We start from the raw sequence: 13,394 nt of genomic DNA, 5'->3' as shown, positions 1-13,394 counted from the left end.
AGAAATCAGCTGGAATAGAAACCAGTTGGAATTACAAGAGTTGTCACTCAGCTCACGCCTCTGTTTCCAGCCTCTTCTATCTCTACTTCCTGGTGCCAGATTCATATTCTTAAGAAACTGCCTTCATCATTGCTAAAGAAACTAATTTCACTGCCAGTGACCATAAAAGCAGATCTGTGTCTGGCATTCAAGGACCCCCCACAATCTGGTTCTAACTTATTTTCTAGCATTAACTCCCTTCATTAGCCTACAAAGCCTCAGTCTCTGGTGAGCTTTGCACACGTGTCCATATGCCTCTGTTGTAGTCTCCCTATGTGAATACACTTACCTTCCCCCTCCATGATGTCTTCCCAGACTTTCCCATTCATCTTTCTATTTAACGTGTTTATTGCTGACTTGGCAATACATCAAAATCTTATTTTTGTCACAGATGTTACTGTCTTACAGTGTATAACCCATGCAAAGGTAGTTGCTTTCTTTGAACTCATTTTGTAACCTTGTGTAAACTCCATGTTAAAGGACAATTATTAATTAAAGTATAATTATTCCTAAGGTACCTGTTAGATAACTAAATATTGAATGAAAAAGATAAAGACTGTTCTAAAGTAAATAAGTCTTAGGAATTGCCAATTCTCAATAAAAACTGAGAAATGAGCTGTGAATATAAGTAATGTAAAGCTTTCTCCATTTTCCCTCTGGTTATACAAGTGGGAGGAGGGGAGAAGAGCATCTTCCTTTTCTTAATTAAAATTTTAACTTCACTCTGAAAATTTAAGTTTATTCAAGAAAAAGAAGAAATAAAAAGATGTAAGTATACATACCTTGGAGTAAGTATTTCCTTATATTGGAGCTTCTCTAACTTAGCTGGGGCCACTAATGACATGGGAATCACAATATTATCTATGTCATAAGAACTCTCACTTCGCAGTCTCCGCCGTGCAGTATTCTGCAGCAAAACAGGATTACAGTAGTTTTACAGCAATCCTTAGTTACCTGAGACAATACTCTCACATCTATAAAAATGATATGGCAGTGTACCTATAAAGTTTTATAAATATATTATTAAAAATATGACCATAAAATGTTGAGAAAAGAAAGCAAGCATACCTGTCTTCTAGAAAAGACAATCTTTTTTGGGGGGTAGGGCAGGTATTCAGCATACATCTGTGTGTGCGCACATGCAAAGCTATTTTTATGACCATAAAAAGGAGAAATGCCTTAAAATGGAAAACTCTTATCATAAAGATTGCCATAAGGCACCCTAAATGTCAATGAAATGATCGCTTAACAAACTCACTTTTTATTGGGAAAGACTACAAAATATGAAATATTTCTATGAAATACTTGGTGAGTCATTTAGTAAAGATCATTATTACAATCTTCACTTATGTGTTCCTGTTCCTGTTTCCTGAGCTTCACACTTTTTCTAAAACCCTCACACCCTTTTTAAAAATGTTTTTATTGATTTGAGAGAGAGAGGAAGGGGGAGAGAGAAACATCCACTGGCTGCCTCCTGCACACCCCCTATTGGGGATCGAGCCTGCAACCCAGGCATGTGCCCTTACAGGGACAAACTAGCAACCTCTCAGTGCTTGGGATCATGTCCAACCAACTGAGCAACACCGGCCAGGGCCCTAAACCCTCCCACCTTTACTCTCTGACCAGATAAAAAGCAAAATAACAAGGGCTGGACTCCTGCTAGTAAGATGACATTTAGCTTCATGCTAAGGAGTAGGGATGCTTATGATAAAGTTTATTTTTAACAAATAAAAGCCATAACCAAGGATTAATGAACAATTGGCTCCCTATTTAAAAAGCTGAATCAAATTTAATAAGGCTGTTATACTTTCTTTAAATCAGCCAGTTTTAAAATTCTATAAAGCAGTTCTAGAGTTCAGTATACAAAAAAACCTACTTGTGATGAATTCTGTGTTCTTGATATAATGTTCACGTTAGTAACAGCAGTAAAATTGCTATGGGATCCTGGTTCTGTGCGTTGAAAAGCAAATTCTTCAAATCTAGTTCTTTCGCCTGCCATGGAAGAAACCATTGAGAATGTCAAACATTAACGTGACTTAGAGGTATTAGAATTATTTTCCTGGTTAGGTAACGTGATTCCTTTTCTGTTTATTGGCTTTCTTTTTATTTTTTACACTCATCAAAAACAAAAAATAAGAGAATGGAAAAAAATTTACCCACACTTATTTCCATTTTCCTGCCACAGTCCTACCACAATTATTTTCATTTTCTGGGATAATGACAGTTTTTATACAATTGTTCTACTTTTTGGAAAGTTTCCTTAGCTTGATCTTCTAACCATTAATTTTTGAAAATTTTTCTACTATTAAAGTACTAATTTATAAAACTTCTTTTTCTGTTATTTTTTATAGTATCCTGTTTTTATGAAATTTTTCTCTGGATAAGTTTACTTTGGTATTTTTTGTATCTCACAATCCTTTTTTCTATTTGTTTTGGTTCCCTGTTTGTGCATATATATATAACTTATTCACTCATATACTGCTTTTGTTTACTTTAGTGTGAATCTTAAAAAATATTTTCCCATTTAATATAAAATCTAATACCCAGTTCATATTTACATTTTTTCACTTGTTAAAAATTATTATTCAAATCAGGATCCATATTGAAATTGGTTCTTATCTCCTAGGTTTCTTATAGAAGAGCTCATTTTTCATGATATTTACCAGACTCTAGACCAGGGGTCCTGCACTTTATGGCGTTATCTAGTTCTTTGCATTATAGCATTATACGTGTTCCTTTATCCCTTTGTTTCCACCAAACTTGAACTTACATGTATCAATCCAAGTGAAACATTTTACATGTTAGGTAACTTGTATTCCATCACACATTAAGACATGCAAGCTTTCCTGTGTTTCAGTACACATGTCTGAACATTCCTCAAAGGCTAGGTTTCTTGGTTGTCTTAAGATTGAGGCACTAAAAAACAATGAGATCTCCGGTTGTGGGTAGGAGTTTAATTTTGTGCTACACTACATCAGGTATGATAGGTATGATTTTCACATAGTGACTGGGTCTGGGTGGGATTTCTAGACTATGATAAATGTGTTAAATCCCTCGTGTATAATTATTGTCCACTACATCTTGGATATAATTTGTTTCTGATTTACTGGGCATACTGATATTACATCTGGGGAATATTTGACTAATGTATATGCAGGATGGGGCAAAAGTAGGTTTACAGTTGTTCATGTGGAAAATAACACAATAGTTAATAAACAAGGGTAAACCTGCACATTCAACTGTAAACCTGCTTTTGCCGCACCCCGCAGTGTGATATCCACTGGAACAATGAACAAAACCCAAAAGTATATAATTTCCTAATATATATCTTTGCAGTTAAATTTTATTTTTTATCATTTGCAATAATTGTGGGAACTATCGTCTCAAATCCCCACAAAAATCTCACTTTGTATTACCAGAGGGATCTAGTTTCAACAATATTTCTAGGGTCATCTTGGAACTGTAAGTTCCTAGAAGGAGCTGAACCAGGTGGTTACCTTCAATGAATCTCGTTCAATTTCTCAAAATTCTGAGGAAGCTTCAGTAAATCGCCACGTCCACAAGCAGGTACCAGAAGTGGTGATAAATTTCTGTATGTCAGCCATGTACTGACATAGTTTTAGTCCAGAACACAACCTCTGAAACTAAGTCCTGTTAAATAGTCAGTATATAACTCTAGTCAGGGAGTATAGGAAAGAAATCCTTAATTGCCATAAAGTGGATGGATACGCAGTCAACAATCTGAACTGATACATGAATGTGGTGTTTAATGTTCACAGGACCATGGACGTTTTGTGTAATTAGTGATTACTGGATTGTAAACTCCCAAGAAGCAGGGCTTCTTTGGAGATCAGAATTTAGTTTTTAGTACTATCTCATTTTAACCTACCTAATGCTGTTTCACTCAAGTGTCTTTTCTTTCTTCCCTGTAACAGCTGTGCAGACGATTCTGACCTTATTTGAGGCTTGCATGTAGAATATCCATTTCTCCATTGACTCAGGGAAGTATTATGTACTAAAACAAATGGAAAGAAGAAACGTGCAGTTTTAGTTCCTTAACACAAACAGATAATGAATATGTTAGTGTTTCTACTTATAACTGCAGAATGTGAATATACCATTTAAAATTACATATAATACTTAGGTACCAAGATGTAATACTTGTAAACTGAAAATAATAAGATTCCTTAACATCTTCAGGAATTGTCCAGTTTCCTATAGTTGCTCCATTATTTGCAGGAGATGAAAAGGAAAGGGATCTGTTCTCAAAGTCATCTGAATTACAAAATGTTATAGAGAAGATTAGTTCAGTCTGTAAATATTGGTTGAATATGACCTAAATCCTTAAGTTCGTGCTCACCCTTAAATCTGGAAATAATTCAGAACCAAGAAAGATTTTATTGACCTCTGACAGTGCCTATTTTCACTTTTTTTAAAGCAATGAATTTTCTAAAACTTTAAGTCAATTAATAGCTCTGTGCCTCAGTTGCCTTACCTGTAAAATAGGGATAATCATCATTAGAAGGATATCTGATATAATCAGGTATTGAATATGTTAATTTCTTCATGATTATTACCTGTATGAATGCCGTTATTTCTAGTACTATATTGATCAAATTGACTGGCTTTTCTGAAGGGTTTGGAAATATGGAAAGGAATGGAAAAAGGAGTATGTTGGCTGAAGTGCCAAATTCTCACCAACACTGAAAATGCATGGCATACCAACGGTAACTGGGATTCTTGATTTTAAGATGGCAAAGCACCCTAAAAATGATAGACAAAAATTTTATAGACATGCACAGATCTGCACATATACATCCATACTAGCAAGCAAAAAGGGGGACTTTAAGTAAGTAGAATTTGTGAGGAATCTCTGAAAGACTAATAGCACATGGAATTATACTAAAGAGCAAACTCAGTGCAGAAGCACATGGAAAGTATTGCCACAAAAATGTGGTCTACATCAAAGGTGCTGTAGACCTGGAGGAAAGGGAAACAGAGCAGCACAATTATCTGGAGCAACTAATAGGATCCCAACACCTCAGCCAGGCTGGTTGGTGAGAGAGCATCTGTCTTACTAGATAAAATCTGAGAGCCCTGAGCAGAGACATGGAGGGCGAGATAAGGCAGTGTCCACTGCCCCACTATGAAACGTCCTGCTCATCCCTACCTGCCTCTGAAAACCAGTGTAGAGTGCAAATTTCTACCCTCGCCATGAAAAGCATAAACAGTGGCAGAACAGTCTCAGTGTGAGTAGCCACTTTAACGACGAGCACAATCAAGACTCCCAAAGTCTGACCACCAACACCGTAAAACAGAAGAGGTACAAACGACAAGTGGAAGAGCTATCTCAAGAAATAGTCACAGTACAAATGAACAATCTTTGAAATACTAGCACTGCCATGAGAAACAGAAGGCTTCTAGAGAGACCTTAGAAATGGAAAATAGGATTTCCAAATTTAAAAACAATCATCACTCACTGGGCTGAATAATAGAATGGACACAGCTGAAAATCAAAATCAGTGGGTTGGAAGAGGAATTCCACAATTCAAAGGAATATAGTGATGGAAAATAAGAAAGACAAACCGAAATGGGATAACAGGAGAGAGAGAATGAATGGGGAGCTGTATTTGAAGACATGGTAGCCAAAAAATTATCCACAATGATATTAACCCTAAGAGTGTACGAACTTACTTGAGTGTCAAATCAAACGAAGAAAAACCAAAGCCATAAGTCATGCAGCACATCACAATGAAGATGCCTGAGAAGTCGCCCGAGAAGGGATGAGATGACTGCATGGGTGAGAATCAGATGGACATAAAGCAAAACTAGATGCAGGGAAACAGTGACTCGGGAAATGTTAGAATTCCTAGATGGCCTCCAGGATTTCTTTTTTTGTAAAGGGGGCAAGAGATGTTTACTACAGGAGAAAATAGGCCCCACCAGGCAGCAGGACAGGAGGCATTGTAACGAGTGTGGGATGCAGAGCTGGGAGTAACTAGGAACCAGGGCTGCATCCTGAGTTGGGAGACCCCATGGACACTAGGCCACAGGCAACCACAGAAAGCAAGGAACATCCACCCCAGGCAGAGCACACTTGCTTAATAAGGACTGAAGGAGTAAAGGGATTACAAAGTAAAAGTTGAACGTCTTTGACTAGTTGGACAGTTAAATTTCTGGACAGCAAAAATAACAGTGGGAAACACCAGACTAGCCAGTGTCTGCACCACAGGACCAAGAAGCCAGCTGTGTTTGATCTTCACCAAGGTGATGCTTTTTATTGAATTATACTTAAAAGTTTTCTTTACACGTACCATTTTTTCTCTTCTTAGTGTCTAGTAAGGTTGCAGTGGACTCTTGAAACAGGAGGCAATATATGACAATTCAGAGTCTAACTCCACATCTGTTCTTTTTATAATAACCCTCCCAGCCTTTGGGTTCTTGCTCTCCCAAATCCTTAGACTCCATCCTAAAATACAACTTGACCCAGTATCTGTCCTATCTCCTGCCTTCCCATCCTTTTCATTTATTCATTCAGTAACGTCACAGAGATCCAATTACGTGCCAGGCAGTGTGTGACACCCTGGCACTCAATGGTAAGCAAAACCCCAGCATGGTCCCTGCCCTGCCCGTGCTGTCTACAGGCATTATCGCCAAAACTGCAACCAGAAGACAGGACTATGAGGGAGTCAGGGAGAGTAAGAGAACTCTAGGAGAGGCTTCCCCAGACACAGTGGCAGATTCCAAATAGGAACAGAAAAAGCTGATGGCGAGGAGAACGAACGGAACATATGAGGGCAAAAGGGAGCAAGACGAATTTGGCAAGAACAATGGCAGCAGGAGAGTAAGGGAGCGTGGGGAACACCACGAACGGGGGCGGCCTCGGGGGCAGGGCCTCTCTAACAACAACATTCTGTCAAATACCTGAAGGGAATGGGGTTGGGGAACCCCAACTTTCGACAAGATCACTTGGTACAGGAACTGGAAATGAAAATGGATGAGCTATTTCAGTAGCGGAGAGAAGGGTTATCACTAAGTTGACTGTGAGAGTAGCAGGGAGGAAGACAGCAGGCTGGGAGCAAATTTATAAGAAACACGAAGTGAGTGAGAGACAAGGACGTGGCAGGCAAAGAAGGCTGAGCTCTAGGATTCGGCCTGGCTTGTGTGGTGCTATTGTTCCTGTCTCATCTGACCGCTTAAAAAGTAATAGACTTTAATCTGACCTAATTCCAGACTCGGAAAACTTGGCAGCAGTACAGAGAAGCATCGCGTGCCCCTGACTCACATTCCCCAAGCGGGGCATTAATCACGGCGCTTCATCTTGCCGAACGCCACGAGATGCCCCTCTCAATATGTCCATATCTATTTTCCAAAAACAGGCATTCTCTTACCAAGTCACACTGATCAAAATAAGAAATTAATACTAATAGCTAATGATAGGCCTTATTCAAATTTTACCAATTATTCCTGATATTCTTTATAGAAAATTCTGATCACTCTGCATTCAGTTGTCAGGTCTTCCAAGTTTTCTTGGGTCTGAAATAGTTCCATTGTCTTATCTTTCACGACTTTAAGTATTTTGGTGAGTACAGGCCCTTAAATGGGCTTTTTCTGGTATTTTCTCAAGATAGGACAGTAATAAGCTATTCACTCTTCAACCCACTGCAGTTTGTCTTTTCCCTACTTGTTACCTGAAGTCAACAGCGCTGGCACAACTGCCAACTGTAGCGGACAGTCCAGGATAAATCCAAGTTCTGGCAAACACACTAACATCCCTCTGCTTGCTTCAAACAGTTCACCCTACACAAATACCTGAACACAGCACACTGTTTCATGGCTCCATGACAAGTCACATGTTGTTTTCCATTTTAAAACTTTGTTACTCAATATGGGCCAATGGTATTTGAATCGCCTAGGACCTTGTTAGAAACGCAGAATCTCAGACCCCATCCCAGACTTACTGAATCAGAAGGTACATTCTAACGATATCCCCAAGTAATGTGCACACTAAGGTGTGAGGAGCGATGATTTAAACACTTCACTCTTCTTCCTCTAAATTCCATTAAGCTACACATCACTGTCGGATTGCAGTTCCTCCTCCTGCCCTTTCCCAGCACCCTTAACCTTTCTTCCTCTGCTTCCCCTAGCCGGAGTTACGCACTCCCTCTTCTTTTTAGAATATTTTTATTATATGTGTGCCTATCACATCTCAATAATTATGTGTGTCTGCTTCCCCCATTACATTTCAATTTCTTTTATTTCCTGATTCAGCTTTGATTCTTCAACACTTAACAGTCTATCTGGCACAGAGTAGGTACTCAATAAATGTTGAATTCTAGTTTTACTTAATTCTCTAGCAATCACAGTAAAATAATATAAAATTATTTTACTAATCACAGTAAAATTAATGACTAGCTATTTAAGGCACCTACATAGGATGAAACCTAGTTAATGCTTAATTATTTGGGTTGGAATGGTAGGAGAGGAGAGATTGGGATACAAATAATTCTTTATTGATTTGTCTAATAATACAGCATTCAACTCAAATGTCCTATTCTAAGCTCTTACTTTCCCATTACTAACATTTCATTACATTACTGAGACATTAATTCTGTGCCTAACACATCTACACTGCCCTATTTTTTTTAAAGTTAGCTAAAAGAGCAACATTAGAATAAATATAATCAATCACCTCATCTCACTTATCTAGCAGCATATAATTTCATTTTTGTGTATTTCAGTCATTTCATATTTCAACTATAACAATTTTTATTTGGATATATGTATAATTATATTTTTTATCTGATAACTCACTCTTCAGTGTTATTTTTTTACATGGTTGCCTAACATCCCTCTGATTAGAGACAACATAATTTATTCCTCAGCTGTTAGAGTTCGTTGTCAAGATGATATTTCTATCATGGGCATTCTTAAAATAATCATTTCTTGCATACGTGTTTCCTATTTTTAAAAAGTTTAGTCTCAGGATAAATTCTAAGGAGTAGAATTATATCATGAAAAAGAACCAGAACGTAACCTGTATTTTCCTGTTATTTCTGTACTCTTTTTTTCCTAAGCATAGACAATTTTCTTTGTCCCTAGTGCTTTTATTTTTTTAACTTTACTGTGGGAAATTTTCTAAAAAACAAATGGAGAATAGGATAATGAACTATCCTGTCATTCAGCATCAAAATTATAAACTGGTAACCAGTCGTTCCAACTCTTCCCACCATTTTTGCTAAAAGTATTTTAAAGCAAATCCCGGACATATCATGTACATATATGTCAGCTTGAATCTCTAACAAAGCGTGTATTTATGTAATGACATGCACTATTACTTATAACAAAACTAACAATTCACTAATATCCAAAGTCCAGTCCATGTTCAAATTTCTCTGTCTCAAAAATTGTGCTTGTGTTGGCTGTGTGGGTGTTTGTGTATACAGCTGAGTTCAAATCTGGATCCCCAAAAGGCCCACACGTTGCATTTGACTGATAGAAAGTAACATTTTTACATGGTCAAACTGTACCATACATAGAAGTAAAACATTTTTGTCCTTTTATATCACTTAACATCCTTTGATAAGTGTTTCTATCCTTATATGAACTTAAGATATTTTTGACAGCTGTATATTACACTGTTAGATAGGTGCCCATATCCCTATTATGCCCTTCAAGTTGTTTCCATTTTTTTAAATTAACACAAATATGTTAAATATACTTGTCAATAACAGTGGTTTCATATTTAGGATTAGACTAGGTTCTTGTAAACTGATTCACTGGGTCAGAATATAGAGTTCACTATTTGGTAATTAATTCTGAGCAAGTACACACATAGGTTTTTTTCCCCCCTCGGTGGTCTTATTTAAAAAATACATACTTTAAAGGCCTTATAATGCAATTCACAGTACTTCCCAAAAGGCTTGTAGAGTCCTATTATAACTACATTCTTACCAGAATTGATGATTGTAATGTTTAAATTTCTTAATGTAACCAGGTAAAGTAGTCTGGCACATAAGCACTCACTGAATACACCTAGTTTTTCTAATAGGACAGTTTTTAACATTTAAGGTAGATATGTCATTTTACCTTTTCCCAGAAGTCATTATTTAATGCCACTAATTACAGAAGAAACTGAGTTGTGTAACGTTTGTGCTCTGAGCCACACTGCCTATATTTGAACCCTGGCTCTGCCACTATTCAACTGTGATCTGGGAAAGTTAGTGGGGGAGAAAAATAATACTTAATAATACTTTACAGGGTTGCACAGGTGAAAGCAAACCCATGTAAAGCCCTGGAACCCGGATTGGCATATAAGGAATACTTCCTAAGAATCGTTCATTGTTATTCACTGACCAGGCCAGCCTTTCCACACTGATAGGCAGTACCGCCTTATCATGTATGAACCCTTGTTTGCCTCCAGGCCTTTTAATTTCCCTGATCTGGCTTCTACCAGCACCACAGTGGCTTAATGATTGTAGCTTCATAATACACGTTGACATCTGACCCCTCCTTATTGATCTTTTAAAGTTTTTACTGTGCTATTCAGTATTTTCTCTCGGAGATAAACTTCAGAAAAACTGTTTCAAAAGCAGACTACCTCTGTGATTCTCATTAGAACTACATTATAAATTAATTTGGGGGAAATGACATCATAAGTTATTTAAAACTGTCTTGACAGGAATGGGGTATCTCCACAGTAGGCACATACTCTTATGTTCCTCAGTCAACTCTTGATGTTTCCTTCTGAAGGTCCTTGTAAGTTTAATCCTAGGTATGTTCTATTTTCATTGTCAGGGTGTCTGGGATAACATTCCTTTACATATTCTAACTCGTTATTGCTGGCATTAATAAAAGCTACTGGGTTTTAGAAATTTATTTTAAAATCTACCACCTTTTGGAACTCCAGTACTCACAGGCTATTCAGTTGATTGAGTTTTTGAAATAGATGATGATTTCCTCTGGAAATAATTTCTCTCAGAAGTAAAATATTTTATATGACTTTGATATCGAGATTTTAGCTTTGCAGATAGTAAAAATATGTTGATTTTTTTTACTGATTGCTTCCAAGCACAGACAATGTTCCAACCCAATTCAGAGTACTCATAACTATTTCATTATAATTTTTCAAGTTTTATAATTTTAGTTTATTTAAAATTCTTGAACCAGCTAGAATTTATTCTGATACATGGTATGAAATGACTACAAACAAACTTTCCCCTGAAAGACTAACTCTTTACTGAACAGTTTTCCATTTTCTCACTGATATACAATTCTTCCTTTATATAATAATATGTATAAGCTGTTAGTCTGCCTCATGGATCTACTTTCCTAAAGGTGAGCCAAACAGAATCTAAGCTAACTATTACAGATTTCCGTCAGATTTCCACATGTGGTTGTGCTAGATTCTCTCAATACTTTTTCCAGCAATTCCTTTTATATTTCCCCATTTATTCTTTCCAATGGGCTTTACAGTTATTTTGTTAACCAAATTCTATTAGAACTTCAAGTTATGAGGCATTAAACATTTAAACAGGGAGAACTTATATCCTTACTAATCTTACTATCCAGGAATGCTACTTATCCATATTTATTTATATTCCCTTTAATATTTATCAGTAATATTTCATAATTTTCATTCAGTAAGTGTCACACATTTTGTTAGGATTACTCCTATGTATATTTCCTTCTGTGTGTGTGTGTGTGATTTGTGAAAAGTGAATATTAAAAATTAAGAATTTACATTTATTCCTTTGTTAAATTTTATTTCCTTCAAAAGCAAAAGTAGTAAGTGTATGAAAGATATAAAAAATATACACACACACACACACACACACACACACACATATATATATATAAATAATACAAGATTTATAAATAACATACCAGGGGATGAAGATATGATACAGTCTCCTACAAATTTATTTTCAGCAAGATCTCCTTTTATTTCGGTCTTTTTTAACAATGTTTCAAAGTGAAAATGAAGAGGCATATCTGGAAAAATAAAGTAAAAGAATTTTCAGTGAGTACCACTCTTTATTAGATTCAGTAAGATTGTTTTCTTTCTATAAATAGCACATAGTCATACAAAAATAAGCAAAAGCTTGAAAAGTCATAGCTTTCAGAAGTGGCACAATACTCTTCCAAAGCAAATTGGTGGTATTTTGGAATTACTGACTATATGTCCTAAATAAACAAATGCTAACAATGAACAACTAAAATAGTACATAATATAAACAAAATTATAAATATTCACAGATGAGAACAAATGTACCCGAAAGTCTTTAATAAAACACACAGCCAAACCTGGTTGACTTTTTTAAGACCATTCAACCCCATTCCCACAATCTTCGCATTTAATTACTTGAAGGAAAAACCACTATAATTCAGAAGCAACCTTTTATGAAAATGTTGACTTTTACATTCTCTTAGTTACTAGAATTATGAATAACAAAATGAATATTTACAAAGATTAAAACCTATTGATTCCTTTTATAGATTCCTTTTATTTATAAGATTAGATTTCACCATAAAAATAATCAGTTGCTTAGAAATTTTTTATAAGGCTTACCTGATGGCAATGATAGAACAGAATGGAAAGAAGGGTCTGACTCTGACACATGTTCTCTTAATATTTGAGACTCTGAACTGTGTTCACAGCTACTCCAAGTTGAAGCTGACTGCAGGCAAGGCATTTGTGTAGTATTTAAAAACACTGTTTCTTTTGAAGGTAAAGTCTGCAAGGAAAAAAATAACTTAAAGACTTCAATTTTTTCTTGAAAACTGAATCAGAGAACGTAACCGTTACAGTACAATATCTGAACAACAGAGAAAGAAATCCTGGTTAAGCCACCTTGGAGAAAGACCTTTACTTTTTCCTTTTTATTGACTTTATTGGGAGAAAAGACCTTTAAAATGACACAGAGAGAACTTATTTAAGAGCATGAATGTGATGAGATTTGACTAGTCTCTTCACTTTTTCAAAATGAAGAGCAATGTCTATGAAAATGGGTCTTTCCTCCATCTTATAAAATCTCAGAAATGAGTTTGGGAAACTTTGGGTGAAAATAGTTACACTCCAAATCAGTAAGAACTCTAAGTGATGGTGAGCAAAGGCTATATTAAGATTAAGAACTGTATATACTCTTCCTCCTTGCAACCTATTACAACCAATGAATGAAACGGGAGTCTCTGCCTTAAATCCTAACGACAGTATCTACACTGGAATAACAGTGGAGTACTGTATTTTACATGTTTACATTAAGTAAAATTTAATTTAAAATCAAACATCAGCAAAGCTATGCATGCCTGGCCGGTGTGGCTCAGTGGCTGAGCGTCGACCTAGGATCCAAGGA

At 36.3% G+C, this 13,394-nt stretch overlaps 1 protein-coding gene across 2 annotated transcripts in view; it reads right to left on the bottom strand.

The window, feature by feature from the left end:
- KANSL1L (KAT8 regulatory NSL complex subunit 1 like) overlaps nucleotides 1-13,394 on the bottom strand; it is an 80,422-nt gene that overhangs the window by 5,150 nt on the left and 61,878 nt on the right. For both annotated transcript variants that reach the window (XM_016196740.2, XM_016196741.2), the window contains exons 7-11: nucleotides 12,611-12,776; nucleotides 11,926-12,033; nucleotides 3,929-4,054; nucleotides 1,916-2,031; nucleotides 822-946 (exon numbers count right to left, since the gene is read on the bottom strand). In XM_016196740.2, coding sequence (XP_016052226.2) covers nucleotides 822-946; nucleotides 1,916-2,031; nucleotides 3,929-4,054; nucleotides 11,926-12,033; nucleotides 12,611-12,776 — 641 coding nt within the window. The remainder of the gene's footprint in view (nucleotides 1-821; nucleotides 947-1,915; nucleotides 2,032-3,928; nucleotides 4,055-11,925; nucleotides 12,034-12,610; nucleotides 12,777-13,394) is intronic.

Source organism: Miniopterus natalensis, chromosome 8, assembly GCF_054644295.1.
Source record: "Miniopterus natalensis isolate mMinNat1 chromosome 8, mMinNat1.hap1, whole genome shotgun sequence".
Lineage (NCBI taxonomy): Eukaryota > Metazoa > Chordata > Mammalia > Chiroptera > Miniopteridae > Miniopterus > Miniopterus natalensis.
The sequence above is the reverse complement of the archived record's forward strand: the minus strand, read 5'-3'. Positions and strand labels throughout refer to the sequence as shown.